Source organism: Dromaius novaehollandiae, chromosome 5 (assembly GCF_036370855.1).
Source record: "Dromaius novaehollandiae isolate bDroNov1 chromosome 5, bDroNov1.hap1, whole genome shotgun sequence".
Classification (NCBI taxonomy): domain Eukaryota; kingdom Metazoa; phylum Chordata; class Aves; order Casuariiformes; family Dromaiidae; genus Dromaius; species Dromaius novaehollandiae.
This window is the reverse complement of record NC_088102.1, coordinates 6,450,109-6,477,910: the sequence shown is the minus strand read 5'-3', so window position 1 is coordinate 6,477,910 and position 27,802 is coordinate 6,450,109. Positions and strand designations below refer to the sequence as shown.

Below are 27,802 nucleotides of genomic sequence, written 5' to 3'. Positions count from 1 at the left end.
CATGCGCCGCGGCCAGCCTCCTGGCGCCATTTTGTGTGAGGCTCTTTCCCATTTTAGGCCGTGGGAGGAAGGCGGCAGGAGTGGTCTGTGCCCCTCTGGCGGGGGGGCGGCGGCGGCGGGAGGCCTCTTCCCGCACTCCGAGGAGGCCGGGCTTTCCCCACTCCTCCCAGCGCCACCCCCGCGCTCTGCGGTGCCGGCGGCCGCGTCTCGTCCTCTGCCGCGGCCGTGGCGCAGCGGTGAGCGGCGCCCGGCCGGGCCCGGAAGTGAAGCGGCGGCGACCGTTGGGCTGCGGCGACGCGCGCGCCTCTGGCGGCGCGCGGTGTAACCGCTTCCCGCGACCGCTGGGCCCGCCGGGAGGAGGCGAGCGGCGCGGCGAGGCGCGGACTCCGCGGCGGCAGGGCTTCGCCCCGTCCTCTGCCCCCGTCGCTGCCGAGCGCCCTAGCAGAGACGCCGCCGGGGCTGCAGGTAGGGGCCGCAGGCACTGCCCGTGCCGCTTTCCCGGCACGGCTGGTGCGGGCAGGGCATGGGGTGGCTGCGCTTCCCTTCCGCGGCGGAGCGCGTTGCCCCATCGCTGTTAATCATCCCCTCCTGCCCGTGACGCACTTGGGGCGAAGCGTGGGGAGGGGGACGTGACCGGCTCTTGCTGCTTGGTCGCTTCTGCACATGGCAGTGGCGCTTGTGATTGCTTTCTGGCCTCTCGCCAGGCGGCTGAGGTCATCTCTTCGCAGGAAGATGCAGCAAGGACACGGGAAGACGGTGGTGGTGACTGGGGGCTGAGTAGGCCTAATGCAAAAAAAAAAAAAAAAAAAAAAAAAAAAGTAGCCGTAGTCCTGTCCATTCCTTCAGTGTCTGTGATGGAAACTCTCTAAAGGTACAGTCTTAGGAGGCAGGAAATATATTCGAGTTTTAATAATAGTTTCCCATTTTGACTTCCTATATAAAACTCGATTGTAATGTAGCTCCTGTGTTTTCCATAGAGTAATGAGTGTGTGCTTCACAGCTCTCATTCCCTGCATCATGACATGCCTTGGGTCTGCCTAAAACAGCAGTGGTGGGACCTGTCAATATAGTTTAGAGGGCCTCTGTGCCAATATTGACAGAAATGAACTGTTAGCTTAGGAGCTGTTTCCATTTCAATTGCGATTTCAGTTTTTTGGGTTTTTTTGTTTTTATCTGATACTTTAGAAAGAAGCAGGAAAAGGGACAATTCTCTAGAGAATTTAGTCAGCATTGGTGTACAGTATGGATAAGTTTTAGAGATGTAGAAAGGGTTAATGCAAGGGTAGATTTAACTGGGTAGTTAAGGGTAGATTTGAGTGGGAAGGGTAACTAACTTTCTGGTGTTTGGATCTAAGTTGCAAATACAAAGATGCTTGAAGCTGTATACAAAAATGTATAAAGGCTTGAGGGATTTTTTTAATGTTGAGGGATGTAGCGAACTTATTTCTGTATTGTAGTTCTCTTTTACAAAGAGAATAAACTGAAGAGCTTATTATTGTTTAGAATATATTAAGTTAAATCATACTGTTAGCAAAACTTTAAAAAATCCACTTTAAATGTGAACTTTTGATCTCTGTAAACCATGGAATATATTGGACAGATATATTATAACTTAAATTGGGATTGAGGCTGCATTTGTATCTCTGTGCTAAGTATAGTATCACTCAATAAATAACAGCTCATGATGAAACGAATCAGTCTTGTTTCTGATTTCTAGCAGAAAAATCCTAGCCACCTGTGTGTATCTGTTACAGCTAGAATGTTTAGGCATGTTAGCCATCTAATTACTGTGAGCAAAAGGACTTTTTTCCTATATAGCTAGTCAGCAGGAGGGTGACTTGTTCTTTTATGGTATTTAAAGCACCTAAGAATGCCAAGCTAGGCAGCTTACCAAATAGTCCAAACATTCTGACACAACTTAGGGATGATGTCTACTATAATGGAATGAAATAATACAATAACGAAATGGAAAAGCTGTGCTTTTGGCAAGGCAGATAAGACTTTTATTTAAAATAACTTTTAATTGGAATATGAATTTCAGGGCTCAAAGTTACATTATGATATTGAAATCCTACATCTTAAATGTATGATCTTAAAAGTATGTCAGTGTTAATTAACAGCTGTGAGACTTCAAGATCTTTCCTCTCTCCCTATATTCCCTACCCCACCCCCAGATATTACAGGGAAAATCTGAAATGAGTGGAGGAAAAAATGAGCAGCAGACTTTTCTGTCACGAACTAGTTTATCATCCAGACTTAACCTTTTTGGGAAAAGTTACAAAATGAGACTGAATCATAGTAAGTCTTTTTATTATTTACTCTTACTGTAAATAGGTAAACAACAGAAAAAATACTTAACATTGTTCAAAGCAGCAGTACTTGTATTATGTGTTATTAGTACCAAAAGTCATATATATGCAGTACATAAGACTCACCTTGGAATATCTTAGTCTGCACAAATTACCACAAGGCTTCTTAAGTTAAAAACAAACAAACCAAAAAGCCTCCCCAGACACTAACACAAAAACATCAAGTTACTCTAAGCATGTAACTGATCTTCAGTCACATGTAATTCCAGAGCTTGGGTGATGGCTGGATCCTGTAAGTAAATTAGAAAAAATACTGTAAAACTTCTTCGGTGTTAGTTGCAGAATTTACAGAAGTCTTGCTAGAAGTCTTCCACAGATCTGGCACTCAAGAGGCAAGTACAGTGACTTCTGTATCCGACTACAGTATTGCTTATAAGAATACAAGTAGCAGCCAACTAACAATTGTTGAAAGTATCATGTGGCTTCCTTGAGAAGAGAGACAAGATTATAAAAAGAGGGATTTCTGGGCTAAGTCAGTCTTAATTCTGTTCAAAATAGTATTGCTTTTGATATACTGCATTTACATGTACACAGAAGAACTTGGAATGCATGTACAAAGAAGCTCAGTGTTAGAACAAGAATCAGTACTTCTGGAATGCTTTGGCTGTGAATGTATGTAATAAAATAGTATGTTACTCTGTGTCCGTCTTCATAGATGTTCAGAAGATGTCTAGACTTCTAGCTTCTTATATTCTTGTTTTCTAGTGTTTAGTTCTCCTTTTTTAAATGCTCTTCCCCTTGGTTTCCATTCTGTCAGTAAATAGATGACACTCTCAGTGGTGGTTGAGAAGCATCTGCCTTGAGGTTCAGAACATCTGTCTCTGTGAAACTGCTGCATTTCTGTACAACTGAAGAGGTCAGCTCTATGCTTGCCACAGAGCTTTATTGTCTAAGTAATAGTATACTCAGAGAGAAGTGTGTCAAGAAGAAGTTAATTACTTAATGTCCAGAAATGGGGGGGGGGGGAGAAGAATGTGAAAGTTGACACCACAAAGTTCAGTAAATGGTAGCTGGTTTATAAAAATGAAAGGTTAAACCTTCTTTCCTAGTCAAGGAAAAAAATTGTGCTTTACTCTTAACCAGTAGCAGTAAGTTCCATATATATGTGTATGTGTATATACATACACACATATATGCATATACACATACATATGTTTTTATATAGATGTATCTTTTGGTAATGCTAAATGCTTATACAGTTTACACAGCTCTGCACATTCCTGTCTCTGTGTTCCCCAAAATGGATATTTAGTTATTCAAAATCAAACTTAATTGTGCATCCTATTTTTCATGATTTTGTTGTGTGTTACTGATGTGGAAGTCACAATGTGTAGCAGTGCTTAAGAAGCCTGAATTAGTGCATTATATTCCCTGAAGGTTACTAGTGCTTTCCTGGGTCTGTTATGGGTATGTTTTGCAGCAGTGCAGTAACTTCTGGATATGGATAGTCATGAAAATTAAAACATAATGCTTTGTGTGAAAAAGTCTGAGAGAGAGAGATTTCTAGTCAGCTCTGCAGCTAACAGTAGTACTCATTTTGTAGTTGCTCCCTCAAGTAACATTAGTAAAATGATGATATGTGCTCAGCTTGAGTCGAGTAGCTCTTGTTAGAGGCTTCAGATATCTCCAGGGAGAAGTACTCCCATTTTTACTGAATAAACTATGTCCAGGCTGTTAGCTTTGTGGCTGCAGTTCTTAACTATAATCTTGCATGTTATAAAATGTGTGCAGAAATTAGTGATGCATCAACTGATCTGCGTTATTAGCAGCCTAGCACCAAGAGAAGAGGTATTAGTTCTCAACTGATTTAACTGCTGCTTTCCTTCTAGCCTGTTAGTCTGTGGAGGGGTTTTGGCATGTATTATGCAGTCTGTTAATTTGAAACATACAATGTTTCTTTTTTAAGACTGATCTGGTAATCTTGTGTTTGGACGGAATAAGAACTATTTATTGCAAGAGACTATTTTCTCTGGTATGTAATTTTCTATTAGGATAGCTAATATATTTGTATGAAACATTAACTAATTGAGCTACTATGGAAGGAGAGTGACATAGCCAAGGTTTACTTAAGATAGAACTCCAAAGCCAATTTGCATGCTATTGCCACGTGTTATTAAATTACCTGAATATAGATGTTTAATTTCTCATCTGTTGCCTGGCAAATAAATACAAGATAGGTAGTTTGATTAAAAATCACACTACATTAGAATCATTTCTAATGACTACAGCTTCACATCAGTGAGGCTATTACAACTATATTAGAGAAGTAAGAGCTGATTCTTTGGTCTTTAGTGTGCCAGTGCAAAACACTGGTGTACAGTACTACAGAGAAGATGGAGATCTGCACAGCAGGTTTGTAAGCCGGGTGCTGTAATTACCTTCTTAAATTATCAGCTTTACTTCAAATGTGGCAAAGGACTTCAGTTATCATCATCTGGAAACAAGTGATCAGTCTGTCCTTCTAAATTTTAAGTAAATACTTGAAGTCAAATGAGACGATTCAGTTGTTATTCTGGCTGGTACTGTACTTCATATGACTGCTGAAGGAGAACATCCTTGTATGCATTTTTCAGAATAGCAGTTTGTCTGTGAATGCCAGTAGTAAAGGCAAAGGATGAGCTCTGTCATTAGCGAGTAATCAAACCTTCTGTTTCAGGATTTATAAATATTTTTTTGTCATGCACAAGACACTGGTTAGTACTAGAAACGTACCTTGTGCATGTACACGTATGGGTTATCTTAGCTTATCAGCCATTCGGTATTGTAAACTTTAATTTTTAAAGCTCTTTGGATTTAACTGGCTTCCAAAATCTCTCTACTGCATGCAACTTAAAAACATTTTTTACCTGGTTTCTGAGTTGTAGTTAAAGATGCTATTACTGATGTAAACGCTTGATCAGCAGAAGTTTGGATCTAAAGAGATCTCTTTCAAGGTGAGATGTTTTTATACAGGATTGAAGGAATGGTTTGCTAATGTGTAAATTTAGTCACTAGTCTGCATACAGAATAAAAGCGACTTTAGTATTCCTGTGTTGAAAATTTTTAAGCTTACACCTAAATCTCCAGATATTCTGTATTCTTCTTAATAGAATAAGATTTTGTTTAGAGCTACTAGTGCTTGAGTCACCACCCATCTAAATCAAACATATGTGGTGAAACTTGAATGCAAAAACTGTATTTGTGGGAGTGGCTGTTCCATATTTCATTGCTATGAAAATTAACAGGAGAAAAAAAAGTCTTAAACTTTAGCACTTAAATGAGGTTGCATGCTGTACTCAATCTTACTGGAATCTTCTGAATAACCTAAGTGTCTGAAATAGAAGGTATTCCTGTATCTGCCTTGGAGCAACTGTGTGTTTACTTCTTCAGCCTTTTGTGATACCAGACTGAGTAAATGTATACTGAATGGGTGTTTAATGTTACTCATATCTAAGAAGTTGACTGGTGCTGAACTTGGAGTACTCAAGGAGGCTGTTGTTTCACTTTGGCAAAGAGAAGTGACTTCTGTTGGATCATTCTCTCCATATCTGTGCTGGAAGATTCAGGGTTTTCTTGGATTTTGCTTTTTCAAAAACAATTTTCTGAATGATTTGTCATGGCCAATCTGAAGTAAGAATCTTATATGCCTTTGTTATCTGTTGGTAGCTTGTATCTTGGAAGGCTTCCCCCCCCCCCCCCCCAATAAGATTCCTTTCTGCAGAAGTAGCTATGTTTAAAAAGTACAAGAGGAAATAAAGCTGTTATGGAACTATGCTCCCATATACACAGGCTTTTTCAAACACTGGTAAGTGGCTTGTTCAGTTTGGATTTTTACTAAAATACATCTATTCACAGTTGTTGTAATACCTAAAGGACAAATAAAATATAGCTGTAATATTGATGGTGAGTCCTTGCACTTAGTGCACTCGTTACATAGTTGTCACTTTCAAGCTTGTGGAGGTTCATAAGCTGTTGATTAAAATGATGGATTGTTACAGACCTAAAAAAGGGTTGTAAAGCAACATGATCCCATCAAAATGGGGCTGTAAGTGCACAGTCCCTTCTTACCAGTTTCCAGAAAGCGGTGTCTGTGCCATTAATTGCACGCAGCCTGGCATAAAGAAGGAACAACTACTTCCTCGAAGGCTGGGTATTCAGCACAAGGAAGCCTGTGAAGGCAGTAGTTACATGGCCTTTCTTCTAAGGCTTTTGCTTGTCTAAAACACTTGAAGCAATCATAAGTGATTAATTTTTCAGTGTTGGTTAACAAGACTGCACTTGGTCACTATTGATTCTTTTTTTAAAAAGTATTAATGCCATTAGTCTTTTGAGCTAAGTGTTATTAGCTGCAAGTAGCTGCTGTTGGTGAGAAACTACAGCTTGGTGACAGTGATTAAATTCTGAAAGTCTTCCTACTTACACTTTCTTTTTGAAAAGAGATTTTTTCATTTGTATATATTTAAACAGTGTTACTACTGGTGGCAAACTTCCAAGTGGCCAGTAAACATAAAGAACTATCCGATGACTAAATATGCTAGGGCACTTGAGCTGTGAATTAATTGCAGGACATATGTACTGTTTGCAGGAGGTCTTTAGCTTTGGGAATATGCTTTCTCCTGTCAGGAACTTCAGCTCTGTGTAGGCTGCCACCACCTTAGCTGCATCCGTACAGCTGCACTGTAAACAGAACTACTGAAATGATCTGTGCTGTTACTTCTAGAATTGTGAAAGAAGAGAATACATGTCTTTTCTGGAGAGTTAAATTAATCTCGATCAAAGAAGTGACTTTTTATTTGTGTGGTGGTGGTCTCCTCTATCATCTTGCAAGCAGCACAATAGAATGACAACCTTGTGAGAGTACAAATGACAATTTGGCTGGGAGATTAGTGGCTTGTTAAACTGGCTTTCTTTCTCATGCAGAAAACACACTAAGCTTCATCTCGGTTCTGCCTCCTAATACAGTATTTCATATTTCTCTTTTTAATTATTCTTGATGTATAGAGAAATGAATGTGGGAAAACTGGCCTCTCAAAGTGATATACTTTGCAGAGTGTGGAAAAACCTAGAATGAGAGCTGAAATTAACCTTTATATAAAAGTGTTCTGTTAAAGTCATCTAGCACTTCCTTTGTTGCTCTTGAAACCTGTTAGTGCTGTCTAATGTAATGGGTCTCTGTCTTACCCTAAATGATGACAGTAACAGATTCCTGCTTTTCCAAAAGCCCTGTGAACAATATAAGCTTCACTTTCAAGAATTTCATGGTGATAGATTTAGGCATCGCTCGACTTTTTTGTTTTTAATATTTTTTAATAATATATCAACTTCCAGGTGCACTTGCTATAACTTAACTTACCATTAGTAAAACCTGCTGCTGAAAGTGGAATCTTAATGATCATAGTGTGTTTACCATGTGTTCTGGATATGCAGACTATACATGTCATCCCAAATGATACCTAACTTTATGCAGCAGTAAACTGGTCCGTATGCTTCTCAAACTCCTATTTGTCTTGTCTTACCATGTCAGTTAAAATGGTATTTTGAGTAGACAGTTCTTATGCTGTCTGTAGGGGAGATTCCAGGGAACTTCAAATTTTTCTTGTATCTGACTGCATGTACATGTTTGGACTATGAACTATGAGAGGCTGCTTGCTGCGTTATTCTAGCTGTCCATTTTTGGTTGGCCCTGCTATGGGTAAGAACCATTTTTAAACAACTGTTTCAGAGTCCTTTAATAGGAGTGTACTGAAGATGAAAGAAGAACACTGCATGAGGGTTGCTTAGCCCATCTGGAAATGGGAGACTTAGTTTGAGCTTGGTTGTAGATCCCATGTTCTCAAATACTAAAACATATTTATTGGCCAGATAATAAGGTTATACCCTTACCTCTTCTACAGTCTGTTTTCTGCCTCTTTGTATAATTGGATATAATCAGTAGCAAGATCTTCTGAAAGTTAAGAGCAGTTGGTGTCTCAGAATAGCTCTCAGTTCTAAAGCGAAAGTAACTTCCTTTGCTGCATGTAACTTGAAAAACGGGTGGGTGGAGGAAAAAGTCCTTGTCTTACAGACATATGCAACTGAAGGAAGAAAATGAGGGGGAGGGAACAGTCTCCTTACTGTATTTTTGGTACTATTTCAAAATTACTATGACAACTAACATTTTCTATTCTTCTCTTTAGAATTCTGAAACTGCACTTTATTTAGAGGTAGTGATTATCTTGACTTAGAGCTGATAAGTGTGTAAGATGTGTAGCTGAATTTGCTGTTTTGTGTTCCCTTCTATGGTTACAGTTTTATCTTAAAGAAAAGCATTGCAATCCTGTGGATGTAGTTATCCCAAAGCTACTTCTTTAACCATGACTTATGCTATATAGCCAGATAGCATCTCAAACATTAATATGTCTATATGCACAGTCACGCATCAAGTGTGTGAGCTTTTTAACCTTAAGCCAGCAAGCTATTTTTGGTGGTGGGAAAGAAGTAATAAGTGACCTGATGCTTGGCATATGTCAGATCTGAACGAGACAAATCATGTTTGAAATGTTTCCTTTCTGAGGAATACAGATTAGTAATTTTTTTTTTTTGGGGGGGGGGGTATCCTTATGTACATCTTCCTTGCTAGAAACTTTTTTGTATGGATTAATGCTTCGATCTGTTCAAACAGCTCAATCTTCCATAGCTTCATCAGCAGTATTAATCACTTGTAAAGATACTATCCAAAACACTAATTTTTAAGGCCATGTAAAAGCAGTACAAACAATGGAAATTATGATTACCCTGGTGCTGCAGTCCAAACAAGATTTTTAAACAGTGCAAGTCCAATTGCATATTCTGAAATCTTTCTTGGTACAGTCATGCATATGTATGTAAACTAGATACTGGTGAATGCATCTTGTCACCTTCAGAGTTCACCTTTGTCCCCGTTTCAATTTCTTGAATAAAGCTTGTGTGTGTGGATTTGTTGACTAAATTATAACAACAGGAAGTGTGACATGTCCAGTCCTATTAAATACCGGAGTAATGATTCATCAGATGGTGAATAATAACAGTAAGTTGATGTGTGAGACTTAAGGAGAGGAAGCATCTTACTGCACATTCTACTCATTTCATTGTTGGATCTGTGCACTTCTAAAATGTGTCTCTTGGTGGAAGGATGACTTTAAGCTAAGAAACAAGTTGGTTTATACAGTCTTATTTTCTGGTGTTCTACTGAACATGTGGTTTGGGTCTGAAGCAACAGTGTATGGCATTAAAATGCTGAAGTTATGTGCTTCAGAATGGCAAGAAATACAGCTATGTGTTCCAACTGGGTATTTGACTTTCTGCTCTATTATGTATTCCCATAAATGGCCAGAGTCTGGACTGTGTAGATTACTTGAAGCCTGAAGCAAAAAGAAATGCTGCTTGGTATGAGCCTAATTTTGCATTTCTGATATTTTCAAAACTGAAACTTTTCCAGTGCTTTGGGCAGAAGTAATCAAATTAGATGGTAAAAGCAGGCATTACCTCTTGCTGAAACCTTTCATTCAGAACTTTTTACTCTGCTGAGGGCACAGTTGTTAGCCTTTGTCACATTTCACTATAAAGTGAAGTTGAAATCAACCACTGTCAGACTATAGAAGCTAATTTTCATTTCGGGAACAGGAGCCAAGCCCTGCTTTTGTGAGATAGCCTGCTGATTCTGCTGTTAATTAAGGTGGTTCTGGGAGCCTTCAGATGTCACAGTTGCTGACTGCTGCAGTTAGTTAGGTCTATCATATTGGGCCTGCATGTGCTACAAGCGTCTCTGAACCAAGTCAGCCAACTGCCATGTTAAGAAGTGGCTCACTACTCAAAACTGGTGAGACTTAAGTAGGAGCATGAGGTATATTCAGTCTCAAAGAGCAGCTTTTCTGGAGCTCCAACTCTGCAGAGACTGAGTGTATGTGTTTTCTCCAGGCATCCCCCACTGCTGAAGCTATAGAAGATTGACTGAAGCTTTCAAATCTTTCTTTGCTTTAGTCACTGATCAGCTGTCTGTTCTCTGGGCTCACCTCAGACTTTCTCCTGGATATGATTTAAGCCCAGAGAGGGAGGGAGTATCTACAATAGTTAGATCTTTCTGGTTGTTTGTATCCTTAAAAACACACAAACAAAAAAAATCCCCACCTAGCTTCTAGTAGAGGTCCTTTTTTAAGTGCTGAGATTGAGTATCCTTATCTCTGCTCTTGTTCTGTAACAGATACAGTCCTCCCTTAAATGATGATCTCAGATCCAGCTTTTGCCCTGCTGGATCTTAGTTTTCACAGAGTGATTTGCCTGAGACAGTTTTATGTATTAAAACAAAAAAACAAAAAATGCTCTCCAGTATTTATTCAAGTTTAATGATGCTGTGCTGTCCCACTGCATTCCTAAATTTTATAGTCATTGTTGTTGTGACTGGCCGTGTAAACTACTTCCTTCTTCTGGAAGACTTCATCCCCTGTTCTTGTTATTTGGTACTGCGTTTCAAGCAGTATAAATAATACAAAGTTTGACTGTGGTCATAATTCATATCCACTAGTTTGCAGTAGCAAAATTCATTAAAATTAGAATTTATCCCATAAGCTGTGGACTAAAGTAGTGAAACATTATGAAGGTTAGTGCACAAATTCATAGTTAATCATTAAGTAACTAGCTTCAAAGTAATGATAAAAGTTATATTTGTTAAATGCAATGTGGTTGTATCACTCTATCCCATTTGGCACTTCTCCTGCAAATAGGTTAAGGCTATGAAAGTAGCTGTAATAGGGAATTTGCAGCAGTTTTTCTGTTGAAATGAGGATCCTTCTGGATTACAAATAACAGCCAAACCTCCCTAATCCTTCTTGTTTGTTAAAAGGTAGCAATGCTTAATGCCACTTCAGTAGAAGTCAGCTAGCTTTCTACTGCTTCAAAAGTTAAGGGGAATATTGATACTAGGAATAGCTTATTCAGTGTTTGTCCTGCTCTTTTATCTTTGACCCCCTGAATAAATGCAACTGTTTTTTCCAAATAAGGCACCACTCATTTCTTTTGCTTCCTTCCCTATTTGCAGTCAGTGGAAGTGGAAATAACAGGTGCTTTTCCTTCCCACAGATGAAGATCAGTTCGTACGTAGCACAGTAAACAGCTAGAGCCTACACTCTTGACAACTCAGTTACAACTTAATTTGGAAACAAAAACTGACAGCAATGATCACCTTGGTATCACTTAACTGAATGTTGCTATGACAAACAAGACTGCTATGCAGCATTTTGTATGGGTTGTTATAAACTGGAATTTCATAGGCTCTTAAATTGCTTCTCATTATAGAAAGGTGTATAATTATTCCAACATGCAATAAATTAAATCATGCTTTTTCTTCAAAGAAGCTTTTTAAATGCCCTGTTCTCTGATAAGTATCCAGTTTGAGATTATGAATGGGAAGGGAGGTGGTTCTGTTCCTAACCTTATTTTTCAAGTATTGTGCAACACCTATCCTCCATTTCATCTTGCAAATATGCACACTTGATTTTGCTCTCCTCTCATTTAACCCAGAAACCTGATTTATGTGAACTGTTGTTACACTTCCTGTCCCTAATTCTGAATGGCTGTTACTTAAATTGGATAGATGTGTGTAGCTACACACATTTGCATCTTAACTTTCCATTTTGCAGTTTCAGCCAGCAGCGTAATGCCAAAGACATTCAGGATGGGAATAAAGTAGTTCTGTTGTCACATACAGTGAGTGGAGTATCAGCCCCCTAAGCTAATGCTTTAGGCTGCTGACTTGAATTTCCTCCCAGCTGGCTCCCACTGATGACTCCAGCACCTGAATCAGCAGTAAGTTTTAGCAGTAAGTTCAGTTGGAAGAAACAGCAACACAACTAAAGCCTGACTTGGTGTAACAACTCCACTGTTGCCTCAGGAGGAGGCACTGAAAGAAGCTGTCCATCACAGTCATGATGAGTGTTAGCTCAAACAGGTCTGATCTAGAGTTCTAGTAGACTTTAATAGTTATGCCCAGCTAGAAAGGCAGAAAATTCATGTAACTAAGCCTTAAGCCTGAGATGGTCACAACATATCCACAACCAGATTCTTTAAGCAACTTATCTGATTGAAGATATCTTTTAAACTTATCATTAATTATTCAAACAAACCTTCCTGTCTCAATTGACTTTCCCCATCACAAAAAAGGAAATAGAGCCACTATCTTGCAATCTTGCAAAGACACCATGAACATTTAGGGTTTTTCTAAAGAAAAAAGTTCTATAAGGGAAAGCGTTTGTTTTAAGGGCTGGTCATTGTTAACATATGTTGTACTCAAGCTGAGGAGTTTGATTTGTAAGAGAAGCATGCATTTTAAACTTAAGATGACTATTGGAATTTAATTGCATGGACAAACAAGACTTGCATTTTAATTGAATTTTAAGGTAATAGAACAGTTTGTTACCTTGTCTTTCAAGGCTTTGAAGCGACTAAAATAGGCACAGTCTTTTTTTCCTAGGAAGCGGAAAAGCAGCAAAGCTCATTTTCAATGCCTGGGAAGGTCACACAATTGACAAAGTTGATTCAAAATTGATTTGAGAAACTCTAGCTGAATAAGGCTGTTTAAAACAAGACTAGTTTACCTCTTTAAGCATTAATTCCAGTTACTTAGCTTAATAGATCTCACATCTTTAGAACTTACAAAAAGCACTATTTTAAACAGAATTAAACTTGAACTTTTAGTTTCTCCTATTCCTCAGATAAGTTTCTCCTATTCCTCAGATAAGCCTAGACTTAATACATTAGATCAAAATTCCTTTTCCTGAACATTGGCTATTTGCACTTGTTAGCTGCATACATCACCTAAACCTGTAACCAACTGTTTGACAGACAGGTATGTTCTCATCTTCCCCCCCGCCATGAGCCACCACAGGTAGACTATAGCTGTCTGAATTGCAAGTCAATACTGGTTATTTAGGGAGTAGTCAAGTACTAGTTTTTAATATTAAAACTATAGAATATGAGAGAGAGACTATTCTTGGCACATTCCTAGGCAGAGCTTTTTTCTCTGCCTAGCCTGGCTCAAAGATAGCAGTATAGTAAGAGGAAGTAACACCAGCCTGATAAACAAAATTTTTCCTTCTTGACACAGATTGACTAACTCTTGTAGTACGGTTGCTTCTCCATAATGTCAACTTATACTATTTTGAAATAAAAGTTAACATAGACAGTAAAATGGAAAATTTATTAGTGCAAGTTGGTCACTCAGTATCTTCCAGCAAGTACATAATGGCATCCCATGGTTATTACATTATAAACAAACCTGTACTAAGTTAAGAAAAGTTGAACTTGTCTTGAAGTAACAATATGTTACATATTGTCATCATCTGATTCATCCTCCTCTTTCAAAGATTCCTATTTAAAAAAAAAAAAGTTTAGTGAACACAAACACCCTAGTTCTGGTTTAACAGTTGTTTTATAAGTCAGCCTACAATAAGCAAAGAGTTTTGCTGTAGAGTTTTATAATCTTGTCAGTTTGTTCATAATCTTGTCAGTTTGTTCATATCTTTAGGCAGGTAAAACTTGGTACCATCATTACTTATGGAACGAGTGGAAATCTGTTAAACTTTGGGAATGTTTAAGTTTTTTGTAGCTGGTTATCTTTAAAAGTAGTTGTAGTCAATATGACTTACCACCTCTCCTACTCACTTATACCATTGTTGAAAGTTTAATACATTTAGTTTTGAAGGAGAAACATGCCACCTGTGCCAGCCTGTTGAATTGCCCTGTTTTTGAAAATAAGAGCTATCCCAGGATTAAACAGTAATTTCACTATTCCCCCTTCAGAATAATTTCAGCTAACAGTTAAGTGATTTTTTGCTGTAGCTATACACTTCTCAGTCATCACGACACTAGAAGCTTAACTATCAGTTAATTCATTCTATTCTGGACTTGTTTGTCAAGTATAATGCTGCGACGACTCCAAAAAAAGTTGGACCTTACCTTGGCATATTTTTCTGCTTCTTCCCTGATATCTTTGGGAACAATTTCATGTTTTCCATTGGTTACTGCCAATAAAAGAAAGAGTACATCTTAGGTAGAATTCACATGAACACCTTGACATGCAGGGTAAAGTTAGAAACAATGTTCAGCTACAGAAGCTTAGAAATCTTCTATAGTGTTTATAGAAACCATAAAAATGCATTACTTTCTCCAACCCAGCTGAGTTCCAATTCAAAAGCTTTATCCTTTACTTCATCATGAACTATGTAGATTCTGGAAAGAACAAAGAGAGTATAGATTAGAACAGATTGATCAATAGGCTGAATATACTTTCCTCCCTTTATGGATTTCTTCTTCTACTAAAATATGCTTCTTACAGTCAATCGAAGCTCTCCCCATGCTTTTTCCCCTATGTAGACAAACAAAAATACCAGAGAAACTTCCAGCCCTAATTACTAACATAAAAATACATTAAATGATTACAACTAAGATACAAACTACTTATCTAGTCCAGATGCTCAATTTATCATAGTTAGAAATACAGCACCCTTAAAACATACATTGTTCAGAGCTTAAATACTGCAGAACTTAAGCACTGACCAAGGCTGTCGTCATTGCCTGCTTTTGCTAGCTTAATGAGACACGTCCTGTATTTCTCCAGTAAATTTCATTTCAGTTTACATTTAAGACTAAATCCCAGTATAGCCGAAGTCACAATATCTTGCATGACAAATTAAAGGCCTGTACATACATTTCCATACTGACTGCCACTTTTAAGGCAAACATGATAATCAGAATTTAAACTGAAGTGGTACAACAGCATATGCAGTACCATCCACGCTAGTGAAATCAGCCCTTAGTCTGTGAGGTAAAAAGGTTACACAAGTCCTCAGTGGCACATGAATGGACAATAAAATCTCAGCCTGCAACACCACCGAGTTCAAACAGGCAATCAAAACAATCGCGCACCTTAACCGTAACTTTTGGTTTCACTTGTTCAGAAGGTTGTACTCCTTAGTTTGTTTCACAGAGCATTAAAACAAAAGCTGAAAGATACCCTCTATTCCAAACCTATGTAAAAAGCTGGGAGACAGTGGAGGAAGGCAGGCTATCTTCAGCACCAAACTAAGTGCTTCCATTAAAGTTTCGTAAGAGTATTGTGAAACATATATAAAATATATAAACAGAGAAAAAAGTTAACACTGGTATTGCAGGGCAGTATCACTATATGCTTACCTTATTCTTACACCCTTCTGTCACCACTAGAGACTGGACTTACTGATCAGTACCTAAGTCCATCTATAGGCCTTTCTTATGTGTTCAGCTGGTGACAAGCTTTTTGAAACTCATTGTATTTCATTACAAGCTCTTGAAGAAACTATTATTCTATACCCTGAAAAGTGTTTTAGGCTATGAAATGATTAAGTCTTTCTACACTATCTTGCTAAATGCTACTGGAGAGCTGAAAAACAAACTACATCTAGAGTTGCTGTTAAATTCCCAGCCAAGGTAGAATTAAAGAACAAAGTCTCTGGATCATTTGAAAATCTGTGCTTTATTTTTTACTGTTTCAGAACTGCTTTGAGGTCCTTCTGACATCTGAAGGCCAGAGATCCAACAAATTCTTTCCTTTAGCTGCTGTCATGACAGCCTTAGCCACAAACTCCAAAATAAACTCTCACACCGCAACATCGACGATAGAAGTGTATTTAGTATTTCTTTATAATTTTTTAAGCAATAGCCATAAAATGTTGGAGATTACAATTTTGCAGCTACAGATTAAATTTGTGACAAGCATAGGACATGTCCCAGAAAACATGAAAATTAAGTGTTGTAGGAGCTTGAAAGGCTACTTGTATTTGTTTGGAATGATATGAATACACAAAGTCTTAGGATAGTTTCAAGATAAGTTACTACTGGCCAATTCCTGTTCAAATTGAATATTTCCAATAAATTCATGTGGTACCAAGCTTAATCATTTAAACAAAATCGGCTACATCCTGTAATCAGTTTTAAGCACAAAGTTATACATTGCTTCTTTCCTAAGCACTTCTTGCTTTTTAGGCAAAAAGATAGGACAGATCAAGGACCTCAGCTTCATTTGTGGACTGCTGGTTAATGTCTGAAACATTAGTTCATTGTTCAGTCTCCATAATGAAGTGTACCTCTCCTACTTAAGGGTCAGGACACCAAGGAGCTTCTGTCACCTGGTTTATGTAAGTAGGAGGAGTATTGTCAGTGAGTCGAAGGAGGTGATCCGTCTCTTCTACTCAGCACTAGTGAGGCCACATCTGGACTGCTGTGTCCAATTCTGCACTCCCCAGTACAAGAGAGACGTGGACATATTAGAGCAGTCCAGCAAAGGGCCATGAAGATGATTAAGAGACTGGAGCATCTCTCATATGAGGAGCTGAGAAAGTTGGGACTGTTTTGCCTGGAGAAGAGAAAGCTTGGGGGGGGGGGGGGGTGTCAATTCTTATCACATCCATGTGCATAACTATCCAGTAGAAGAGCATCAAAAGGACAGGGCCAGACTCTTCTTAGTTGTAGCCAATGACAAGACAAGAGGCAGTGGGCACACAGTGAGACACAGGAAATTGTATCTGAACATAAGAAAACACTTCTTCACTGTGAGGGTGACTGAGCACTGGAACAGGCTGCCAAGGGAGCTTGAGGAGTCTCCATGCTTGGAGACATTCAAAATCCAACTCGACGTGGTCCTGGGCAACCTGCTCTAGCTGAGCCTGCTTGAGCAGTGGGGTTGGACCAGATGATCTCCAGGAGTCCCTTCCAACTCCAACTGTTCTGTGATATTTTAAAATCAGTGATTATATCCAGTTTAAACTTTAATCCACTACTTGCTACAAATTGCACCTATAACAAGTAGCAGATAAGATTAAAGTGAGTATTTTTTTTCTTTGGCATTTTTGAGTATTGAGTAGCATATCACACACGAAGAGGATAAATACTAATAGCAGAACATACTACACTTGGCACAGGCACCAGTCTAGCAAAAGTAAAACCTGGTACCCAATTTAAAAGGAATGGCTTCAGTTTGAAAGCATGGCAAGCTCACTAATAAGAATTTTTGTTGAGTTGGGGAGGAGGGAAAAAAAAAAAAGTAGGAGACTTACATTTTTGCAACCTCTTTAACAACATCACGGCAGGTCATTTCCTTCATCTGTAGATGAAAAACATACAGCTTAAGAGCATGTAGCATCTTCCATTTCCCCAAGGCCAGAACATGAGTCTTATTCACACACCTAAGGAACTTGCTGTTCAGTACTGACGAATAGCTATGAGTAGAACCAAATGCATCTTGTCTTTCACTTTTGTTCAGCCTGCAACATGCAAGTCATCCTTCCAGTGAAGGACTTCACAAGTGAATGTCTATGTGAAAAAATGGTTATGCTGAAACTCTCCCGTTTAAAGCACTCCACTGCTTGGATGCTTAAAGCTGAACAAATAATCTAAGCATCTTAGAAGCTTGACTTGTTCTTAGATGCTTTATGACAAACTGACCTAAAATAACCACCTGCACAGTATAGTGGGGCATCATATTTTCATGTATAATATTTATATACTTTCTAGGTAGCATAGTAACACTTCAAGCCTTACCAACATTTTATTGGTTGGTAATTTTGACTTTTGATTTTTTTTTTAATTTTGATTTTTAAGTGAAGCCCCAAGGGCAGAGTACTACTTAGATGTTAACAACAGACTGCATGGCTGAACAAGGTACTAGTATCTCGTTTTGTGTTTTATCACTGTTATTTCAGAGTCTTCTGACATTTTAATCACAGTTAAGCAAAAGTCTCATACTAAATAATGACAACATTGTAAGATTAAATGCCAATTTCCATGATATAATAAACTCCTACTTTGTAAGTCAGATCTCTTGCCAGTCAACTCTTTTGAGCTAGGAAGAACTTATATATCCTACTACATTTCATCACTGCAGGGTTGAAACAAAATTAGTCTTGTGTCCTTTCTCAAGGTTTCACCTGTACAAATCAGATGAACATCAGCCTTTGATACTGCACTCAGAAGTGTACCTGTCATTATTTACTGAAACTAACAGGACATTAATCACAAAATACAGTCCAATACATTACACATTTTAGTGCAACTTTCCCTAGTGTAAAATGATTTTCAATTTCAAAATAAGTTACCATCTTTCTTTTCATATTCTTTATCCTGAAGTCTGAACATAACCCATTAGTTATGTATAGTTTACCATCTCTCTCAGATTTGCAAAATGTTTTCAAAGCTGTAGTATAGAAGCTACTAGTTTTGAGACAGCGGTGAAGAATTCACAAGGCAATAACTCTTTGTTCCTGTTTTGTGCCACAGCCTGTTCTGGGATAAAGCCTGCACTTGGAAGCGATGGACCAGAGAAAAACAAATGTGCCTGATTACATAAACATACCATCACAGTTCCACTCCAAGAAATCTCCTAAACAGACAAAGACCTATTGCCTCAGCACTTACATTTGTGACCCTCAATCCATAACACAGCACTGACAGCTGTACACAAACATAACTGGACTAACACACAAGTATTTAAATTACTGTGTGTATTTATGCACAGAGAGTTAGTAGTGAAACTGCAAGACCTGAAGGTCTATAGCTGCCATGCATGTTTATAGGCCAAAAAACTTCGGCATGAAGTTATCTTTTGCCAGCATCCTTTCCCGTCTCAGATACGTTAATTCTGCAGACAAACCATTACAGCACTCATCACCCCAGAAATTAATTACAGTTGTGTCCATATCTCAAGAGAAATGTGATTAACAGCATCCACGCTGCATGAGAAGCACTACAGAAGAGACTGAAAGACCAAAGTACTATGCATGTAACTACAAAGTTTCCCTCACACTCTTGCATAACTACAACTGATGTTATCAATGCAGTGTTTCCTGCTTGCACTTTAAGCTACGTACAAGGGTTTCACATGCTATGTCCTCTCCTAGATTCAGTAAACCTGCCTTACAGGTACTGCAGAGCAGATAAAGCCGTGATTGCTTGCTTGCCTCCGTTTTCCATCTGTAGTCATCTCTTTTATTGGGACAAGTTTTAATTAATAGGCTACTGCAGGCCATTATCACCCCCCACACAAGTTTTTGTAGTTTTATCTCTTTCCCATTTCAGTTATGACTTTTAATCACGAATTCATCTTATCAAAATGAACTCCAATCTGGAAACCTGTCAATCCACTGTTAGCAAAAAGCATCTGCATGCAAGACTGCACTCACTTCACATTGCTGTGACAAGAGCATATGCATTATTGAAGACATTCTGCAAACAAGCCATTAAATAAATGTAGTTATGCCACATAGTACACCACTGTTCCCATGTACTTAGTGTTACAGGCTGTACCGTGAAGATCAAATAATGCATATATTTATTAGCTGTACAAGAATCAAGCAGTAAAGTAGAACTTTTTTGAAAAATCTCAGCACTGCAGAAAAAACACGAAATTTTTGTAAATTATATATTACGCAATGTATCAAATCTTTCTGCCTATTTCCACACATCAAAATTGAAATTATGATTTCTCAGATGCCATGATTCGTGTCAAGATCAGATGATCACATAGGCTTCCTATTTATAATTTAACATACAAGCATCTTACTGGGTTTAAAACTGAACTGAATTAAATTAAGAACATTTTAATTGTTCCTGTAATTGTTCAATTATGATGCAAAACCACCATAAACAGACTGTTTTCTGAAGTACAACAAACAACCAAATAAACTCTGAACATTTCAGCGAACAACTGCCATGTGGTACCTTTGCAGACTGAAGCCATATATAAGATGCAAGCAGAACGTAAATTAAGCATTACATGCAACAGATCAGGAGAAGGGTTCTCCTCTTTTAAGTGTCTCCAATTCCAAGGGTTTCAGGTATTAAAAGAAACACAAGAGAAGGACAGAAGTCTTTTAGGATTCTAACATAGTTCTAAGTCAGCTTAGGATACAGTTCAATACATTTCAGTACAGTCTTCTCTCTGCAGACCAGTTTTTACACAGTCAACTGCTTGAATGCTCATTCAAAGGCTACAAAACGATTTCTCTGTGTGCACCTCATTTACTTAAGCCTCAAAATTGTAAGCAATAAAGATGCATTTTAATGGTAAGGATTGTAAGTACCATAATGCATCACTTATATTCTCACTTAAAGTACTGCAACATTTTATATCTTAATATATTAAAAATACGTAATCATTTAAAGTCAACAGTCTTAAGTAACTAGTCACACTAGAGTTCAAAGGGGAGGTAAAGATAAATTTTCCCATAGCTCATCTGTTTAAAGGCAGGCAGATGACTGTATGATGATAATCTACCTTCCTACCAACACAGGAAGGGCACAGAACTCAAAAACAAACAAACAACAACAAAAAAAACAGCAAGGAAAACTAAACAGCACTCTTGGAATTTTTTTTTAACACTTGTTAACAATCATTTAATTACAGTATTGTGCAAACAGGAAATCCTGAACAAAGACAGTTCTTTTGTTCAGATGATGATATGCCATATAGTTGCACTCATTCATAATGAATTTAAGCTCATACTTGTCACCTGCGTGCTTGAGGTACTTGGTTTTAGGGGCCTTTTTCCAAAAATACACAGATGCAAAGCTGCAATGTTTTCTACTGATTTTCTAAATTCCTCATCTGCTCAGTCATTAAAAAGGGGGGCGAGACAAAACTCACAAGTTGCTTCATTTGTCCTGAGGCAACTTTGTATTTCTACTTCAAAGTGAATCCAGTCAAAATTAAATGAATCATTTATTGTATGTAATTAACTACTTTGCAGGACAGTTACTTGCAATATTAATTCCCAAAACAAAATTCCACTGAGTTCTAGCTTCTCAGCAAACCCAGTACTGCCTCATGAGTTTCTTCCAAAAGATTCGTGGTTTGCAAGTTACAAACCCTTTTACATGTCTCTCAGTAACATGTGGTACATTTTGAGGTATTCAGAAGCATGCAAGACATTTATACTACTCACTGACCTCTTCCCCCCCCCCCCCCCCCCCAGGAAGACTTTAATTTTCCAAGTCCTTAAAAAAAAGGTATTTCCTTAAACACTGCAATGAATGGGGTTTTTTTGTTTTTGTTTTTTTTTTTTTGCCTAAGAAATGCCTGTTCTGGGGAAAGACAAAAGGAAACACATTAAATGTACTACGTGAAAATGATAGTGGCTTCAAGTGTAGAGGAAAAGAAACTTTTGCTATTAAAAAAGAAAACTGTTCTGAGATGTCCTTAGAAATTGTAGCTACTTTGATGTAGCCAAAGTTAACAAACAAAAATATACAAGGTTTTAATATTCCTCAAAATATTTTCTTCTGTATAGGTATTTTACAGCATTACTTGTTTCACAAGTGATGATTTTAAATCCATGTCACCTCACCTACAGGATTTACAAGATGTTTTTCCTGTTGCAATTAATGTAGTCACTGAAGTTCACAACACTAAAGTCCTTTTCATCAGACATGTAAAAATATTTTGAAACCGTATGTTTAGAGTCAGTTAGCAACAACAAGCTCTTTACACAGATTTTTTTGAAAAAGAGGCAATACCTCAACACTAGGCAGCTGGGAAATACTGTCTTACCTGGCAAAGATTTTATTTTTCTCCATTAATATTTTCAAAGTCATAATATTCCAGCGATCACTCAGTATTCTGCAGTTCCACTCATTCTCCTTAACAAGATCATCACTTTTCAACTTTTAAACAAAAGGATCATCTAAAACCTTTGGGAAAAAAAATAGATATACCACCCTGCACAATGCTGCCCTAAGGTTTTCATTCACAGCTAAATAAAAAAAACCTTAGTTATATGTTTATATTCATTCAGATATTTTGCTTGCTGGCACACATGGGAGCGTATGCTTATGCTCCCCATTTTAAAAGTGTGCACTCCCTATCGAGTTCCTGTTCCCCCAGGGCAAGGCTTGAGAAATATTGCTATTATAGAGGCTACAACATCTTCAAAAATGTACAAAGGAAATACTTAATCTGCTTCTCTGGTATTTTATATATTTTAGGCATTCAATAGGTTCCAATATAAGTTAGGAATATCCATCCTGAAATGGCAAAACAAAACTTTAACATCCTACCTGAAGCTTTTCAATCTCCGTTTTTGCAGCCTGCCTGGCTTTACCAATGGCACAGCCCCAATAACCCTAAAAGAAAAAGAAAGAAGGGCGTGGGGAAACAAACTTTGTTAAATACTAAGCCCTCCAGCATTCTTACTGTACCTTCCCACCCTGTAATAAGATGACTAATATACAGTAAACCTTGGTACTTGTCTGTAGTCTAACAAGCATAAGAAAGTATTTCTCAGGTAAGGCTCCTGAATTGCTCAGGACGGAATCCAATTACTAGATTAAGTACTAACACTTTTCATACAGAAGAGAAGTGTTCAGCAAGTTCTCTGGACAGAAACATGTCTGCTCAACTTTTTGCAATGAATAAGTATTTTTTTATTTATAGTAACTAGAAAAGCAAGCTAGAATGACAGAAGTTCTACAAGAACAAAAGAAAGAACCCCCCACACACCCCTAAATGATGGTATTTTAAAAGTATAAACACAGGAAAATTAACTTCATTTCTTTCAACTTCAGCTTCAACTACAATACTAGATATACTGAAAGAAAATGGAAAAAGTGGAAGGGTACGAGTGTGTATCATCCTGTGCATTACACACAGCTAAAAACAGATAGTTAATTTTGTTAATCATTGTTAGTGCTATCTATTTTGATTTGACTTGCTGTTAGAAGCCAGTGTCAAGCTAGCAGCCCTCTCCCTTATCAGAAGTATTTTTCGAATGGGGTATGACTACAATACACGCACCACCTTTTGGGCAGTGTATGGTACTCATGATTAGAGCGAACCAGGTGGAACTCCTCAATTTCTACTAGATGGGATATAAAACAAGTTTCACAAAGACTGTACTTGTTCCAAGAAATACACAATATGTGCGTTCAATAAAGACATGAAGATGAGCAAAAAACAGCTTTGTTTTAATTTTTTTCCTGACAAGATCACTGCTTAAAGTGAATATTAGCAGATCTCCTGGAACAGCACTTACTATTTCCTAATTAGGAACTTTTAAAAGAGGAACTTATGCCAAGATGGAAATATTTTAAAACACTCACGTATGAAACACCTGATGGATCAATCATGTACAGTTGTGCACCATCATCTTTATCGTAAGACCCTAACATGAAACTGGATAAGAAAAGTGAAGTTAGAAGCATTTGTTCTCCCAACGCAAAAGGTATTAAAAAGACTACACAGGACTAAGTTTCCTACATTCTTCCTGGAGCAAAATGACTATCTCCTACATTCTATTAAGCGATTCATTTTACATTTTAGTATTATCCTGACTCCCGCCACGCTGAAGATCCAGTAAAATCTTACTGGCAGCTACAACTAGACAGCAGCTTGACAGCAGCTCTCAACAGTTTAGCAAGTGTGAATTCTTCACCTACAGTTATCTGCAAAATCCATCCCCCACCCCAAAAAAAAGAAAGCTGTTTACAACATGACTTCTAAGTTACTAATTCCAGGTTTAAAAAAAGAACCTCAGCTAACTTAAATAGTTACATCAGTTGTGAAACAAAAGATCTTTACAGATAAATATATATTTGAAAGACTTACCTGCAACCAAAAGGTCTGACAGCACTGTATAGTGTGTACGCATGCACATACATGGCCACTCTGTCTGCAAGATGCTAAGTGGAAAAAGAAAAAAGAAATTAGGAAGCTTCATCTGCAGAAATAAGCAAGCCTCAAGTAATAGAGCACAGTTCTCCCTGTTCAGGTTAAGAAAGCCAATAAACCAAATGGACCATGCCACTTTCTTACCTTCAATGGAATATCATAGCCATAGTTAGACCTAAAGTTAGAAGCTTCTTCTCTAGCTATGTCTGCCAAAGAACGAGCATCTGCCAGAAGTCCTGCTACCGCCTGAAATGACAATTATCATCAGCTGCTCAAAACAGTCTCGTAAGACATTCTTAATAAGGTGAATGGACAAAAGTCTAATTACATGACTTAAGATTCTTAGTGAATGCTAAGTACTATTACAGATAAATCCAGTCAAGCTTTCCACCTAACAAGCTTAAAATGTATCAATGAGATACTGATTTTTCTAACGAAAAATTCTATACTGTGCTAATACATAAGTGAAGTTTTCTTCATGTTAAATAGTGTTTACAATTTACCCCTACACTACATTAACATCAACAATATGAAAGAAGATAACCATAGCAATGTATCATTCCTTTTCTGTTTTGTATGATTTTGGGGGGGTTAGAAGCAAACCTAGCTCTCTTCCTGATACCGGTGATGTAACAAATAGGTATAGTTTCAGGCATTTCTCTCACACAGTAACCACTATTTATGCTGACACAACTATTATAGGTTAGCCAGTAATCTATACGATCTACATGGCAGCCTTTATGGAATTCAGTTGACTCCCACACCACCAAGATGGAGAAGAGAATCTTGTACGTAAGTGATAGGCATGAGTGCGTTATGCTTCTTAACAAGCCTTATTTGTTCACTGAGTAACAAAAGACAACTTTAACACTTGTTCGAAATTGAATAGGAATACAGGCACTACTTCAAAGAAATTTAGAACGGCCTCAAAATATGTACCTATCTTCTATTTTAAATTCATATCTTACTTCTATCTAAGTAAGTGTACATGCACAGGCAACCAAGAATGAATTACAGAAAACAGGCTAAAAATCCATTGGCATTTCTGACTATGTGCACAGAAAATTTTAAGTTACTTCATCTATTTACTATTGATTCTCTGAGCCATATACATCTACTTTGGGGAAAATCTCCCTTTGTGAAAAATTAAAGTTAAATAGCGCCTCACCATTCCAACATGTCGATCAACATTAAAGAGACGTTTATTGGAACCCTCTTCATAGAGCTTGGACAGAACTAGTTTTTCTACTCCAAAGACAACTCCATCTTTACACCTTATCCCAATTGCTGTACTGAAAAACAAGATAAATGCAAGTCTCACTTACACAGAAGTGCAATGAATTTGGAAGGTCAAAATAACAGAGAATTAACAAAACACTAAGAATAATGATATAGTTTCCACAGAAGTAGATCCATGGTATGAGCTATGCAGGACACCATTTTAACACTTAAGAGGGGTGGGGGAAGACGCTCACTAAACCTACAAAAATTTTCTTACGTGAAGGTAAGGGAGTAAGGAGGGGACTGCCAAGGCCCTATCCAAATAATTTTGAACAGGATGACATGCAGTAGTAGCACTGTTTGGACAAGCACATGCTGTACAATACTAATATGAAAACAAGTGACTGTTTAATCTCTCCTCTTTGGTAAATTGGGGATCTAGGAGATGTGACAGTCTCTCACTAACTCTCCAAGAAGGCATGATCAAGCATAAATTACCAAATATGACACAGGCTGTACCCAACACAAAATACTTTCACTAATCCTTACTAGGCAGCATGCCCTGTGACCAGACACCTGGGCTGACCCTGTCCACGCCCTGCTAACCAATCTCACTTTCACCACTAGCAAGCTCTGTTGGGATTTTTGCCTTACAACTTTCCTTTGCCTGAAGGAAGACACATATTTGTAAGACGCCGACATTATTGCTTTAGCATGACATGCATTCCTCGAAAAACTGGGAGCAGCCAAATGACGTTACTATACATTTATGAGGCCTTGAGCAAGTCACAGTTTTTCAGTGCCTCAAATCAGATCCATAAAATGGGCTTTTAGGTACTTCCACAGTTCTATTACCATAATAGCTAGGCACCTTACATATACTAATGAGTCTTGCAATCTAATTTTGCCCTGAAGCATAGGATTTTATTGCCCTTAAAACACATGAGTAAGTTTACTGCCTTCCTTTGTATTCTCCACAACATCATCTCTGTTTCTGCCACGCTGCAGAACAAACAGAAGTGATTGTACTCCTTTTAGATTTCATCTGAAACCTCCCAAAATGAGGACTGGGACAGAGCTGCTCATAATTTGTCTTGATAATATAATTTTATCTGCAAAGCTATCATATTTGTTTGTTTGTTTTAAAAAAATGCCAACTAACAAACAGATAAAGATATTTGTATCTTACCTACTGTTCTCCACAGCTTTCATAGCATATTCAACTTGAAATACTCTGCCATCTGGAGAAAATGTGGAAGCTGACAGGTCGTACTGAAAAAAAAAAAACCACACTACTCGACAAAAAAGCATTCCATCCCAGATTTTTTTAATGCCTTTTTTTCAGTGCAAGTCTTTTCAGAATAGGTCTATTTATTTAAAAATGCAAGACTGTCACTTGCATCACATCAGTGTGCATTAAGTACCATAAGCAGGCTGTTCCCTTATGTAAGATGCATGAACAGCAACAAGCAAATCCTGGCTGATAACTATAAAAAGTCATTGCATCAGTCCTAGATACACTCATACTTCAAGTCCTGTCAATCCAGACATCTTGCAGTTCTGAAATCAGAGTATATTGTGCAACACTTATCATCTATGGGATCTTTCTGAATGCCTTTTTAAGGATTCAAAAGTTTTTGCTAACTTTTGAAAAAAAATCGGTAGATATGTATTTGAAGCATGTATTTGAAACGCTGAAGAAGCATGCGACGTATCGAAACGTGCGTGCCCACAAAGGCAGGCTCAGTCCCTAATACCCAAGCACCGTATGAGGGCAGAGCCGTGGCCCTGACCACAGGTAATGGGCCACGGGACCTCGCTGCCTCCTTCTGAAGGAGCCATGAAAACTTAACCGAAGCCAAACGCGCAGCCCCTTCGCTCACGGAGGACCCCCGACCAGCCCGCACCCTTCCTGGGGAGCGCCAGGAGCCCCGGACTCCGCGGCTCTCCTGGCCGGGAACAGCATCCTGAGCAGCCCCCAGCCGCCGATGACACCTGCCGGCAGCCCCCCGCGCGGCCCCGAGCCGCCTCCGCCCCCGCCCCGCCCCGCCGGGCGGGCGCCGAGCAGGGCCGGGCCCCGAGCGGGCTCGCCCCGCCCCCCCTGCGGCTCCTCCCCCCGCCTCGCGCTTTCGGTTTCCGCGGCCTAACGGGCCGCAGTGACTCAGCAGCGGCGGCGGCAGCGCCGTGGGCCCGCGGCGGCCGCGCGGGCAGTGACAGGCCGCGGCGGCGGCGGCCTTGCCCAGGGGCGGCCGAGGGGGCGGCCTGCTCGCCCTGCCCCCCTCCCCCGCCCGCCGCCGCCGGCAAAGCGGCGCGGCGCGGCCCGAGGGGGCGGCGCGGCGCGATCCGGCCCGGCGCAGCCCGCACTCACCCCGGTGCCGATGGAGCTCATGGCGGCAGCGCGCTCGGTCCAGCCCGACGGGGCCCCCTCCCGCCCCCGGCTCACTCACGCTCCCCACGGCCCAACAACGCGCGCTCCCACTGGCCGGCGCGCCGGCCAATCAGCGCTCGCCCAGAGAGGGGCTCAATTCTC

General features: G+C 39.1%; 1 protein-coding gene and 1 long non-coding RNA gene across 2 annotated transcripts; one reads left to right on the top strand and one right to left on the bottom strand.

Annotated features, from left to right (window-relative positions):
- The first annotated feature begins 7 nt into the window (after positions 1 to 7).
- Positions 8 to 12,438, top strand: LOC135328434 (uncharacterized). Its single transcript, XR_010389275.1, has 2 exons — positions 8 to 2,298; positions 3,127 to 12,438. It is a non-coding gene; the product is annotated as an uncharacterized LOC135328434 (long non-coding RNA).
- Positions 12,439 to 13,538: 1,100 nt separating this feature from the next.
- On the bottom strand, positions 13,539 to 27,780 carry PSMA3 (proteasome 20S subunit alpha 3). The gene is made up of 11 exons (XM_026100023.2): positions 27,641 to 27,780; positions 26,462 to 26,544; positions 25,220 to 25,343; positions 24,196 to 24,297; positions 23,989 to 24,062; positions 23,484 to 23,556; positions 22,443 to 22,508; positions 17,450 to 17,496; positions 14,521 to 14,588; positions 14,316 to 14,380; positions 13,539 to 13,727 (listed from the first exon to the last, which is right to left on the bottom strand). Exons 1-11 carry the CDS (start codon positions 27,659 to 27,661, stop codon positions 13,683 to 13,685), a joined length of 768 nt encoding a protein of 255 aa, XP_025955808.1. The 5' UTR covers positions 27,662 to 27,780; the 3' UTR covers positions 13,539 to 13,682.
- Between the last annotated feature and the right edge of the window lie 22 nt (positions 27,781 to 27,802).

Excerpts from the sequence above, each read along its gene's own strand:
- PSMA3 (XM_026100023.2), bottom strand. The coding sequence starts at position 27,661 with ATGAGCTCCATCGGCACCGGG. Across the intron at positions 26,545-27,640 it reads TGAGCTCCATCGGCACCGGG|TACGACCTGTCAGCTTCCAC; the intron begins GTGAGTGCGGGC and ends TTTTTTTTTCAG. Across the intron at positions 24,063-24,195 it reads GCTATGATATTCCATTGAAG|CATCTTGCAGACAGAGTGGC; the intron begins GTAAGAAAGTGG and ends TTTTCCACTTAG.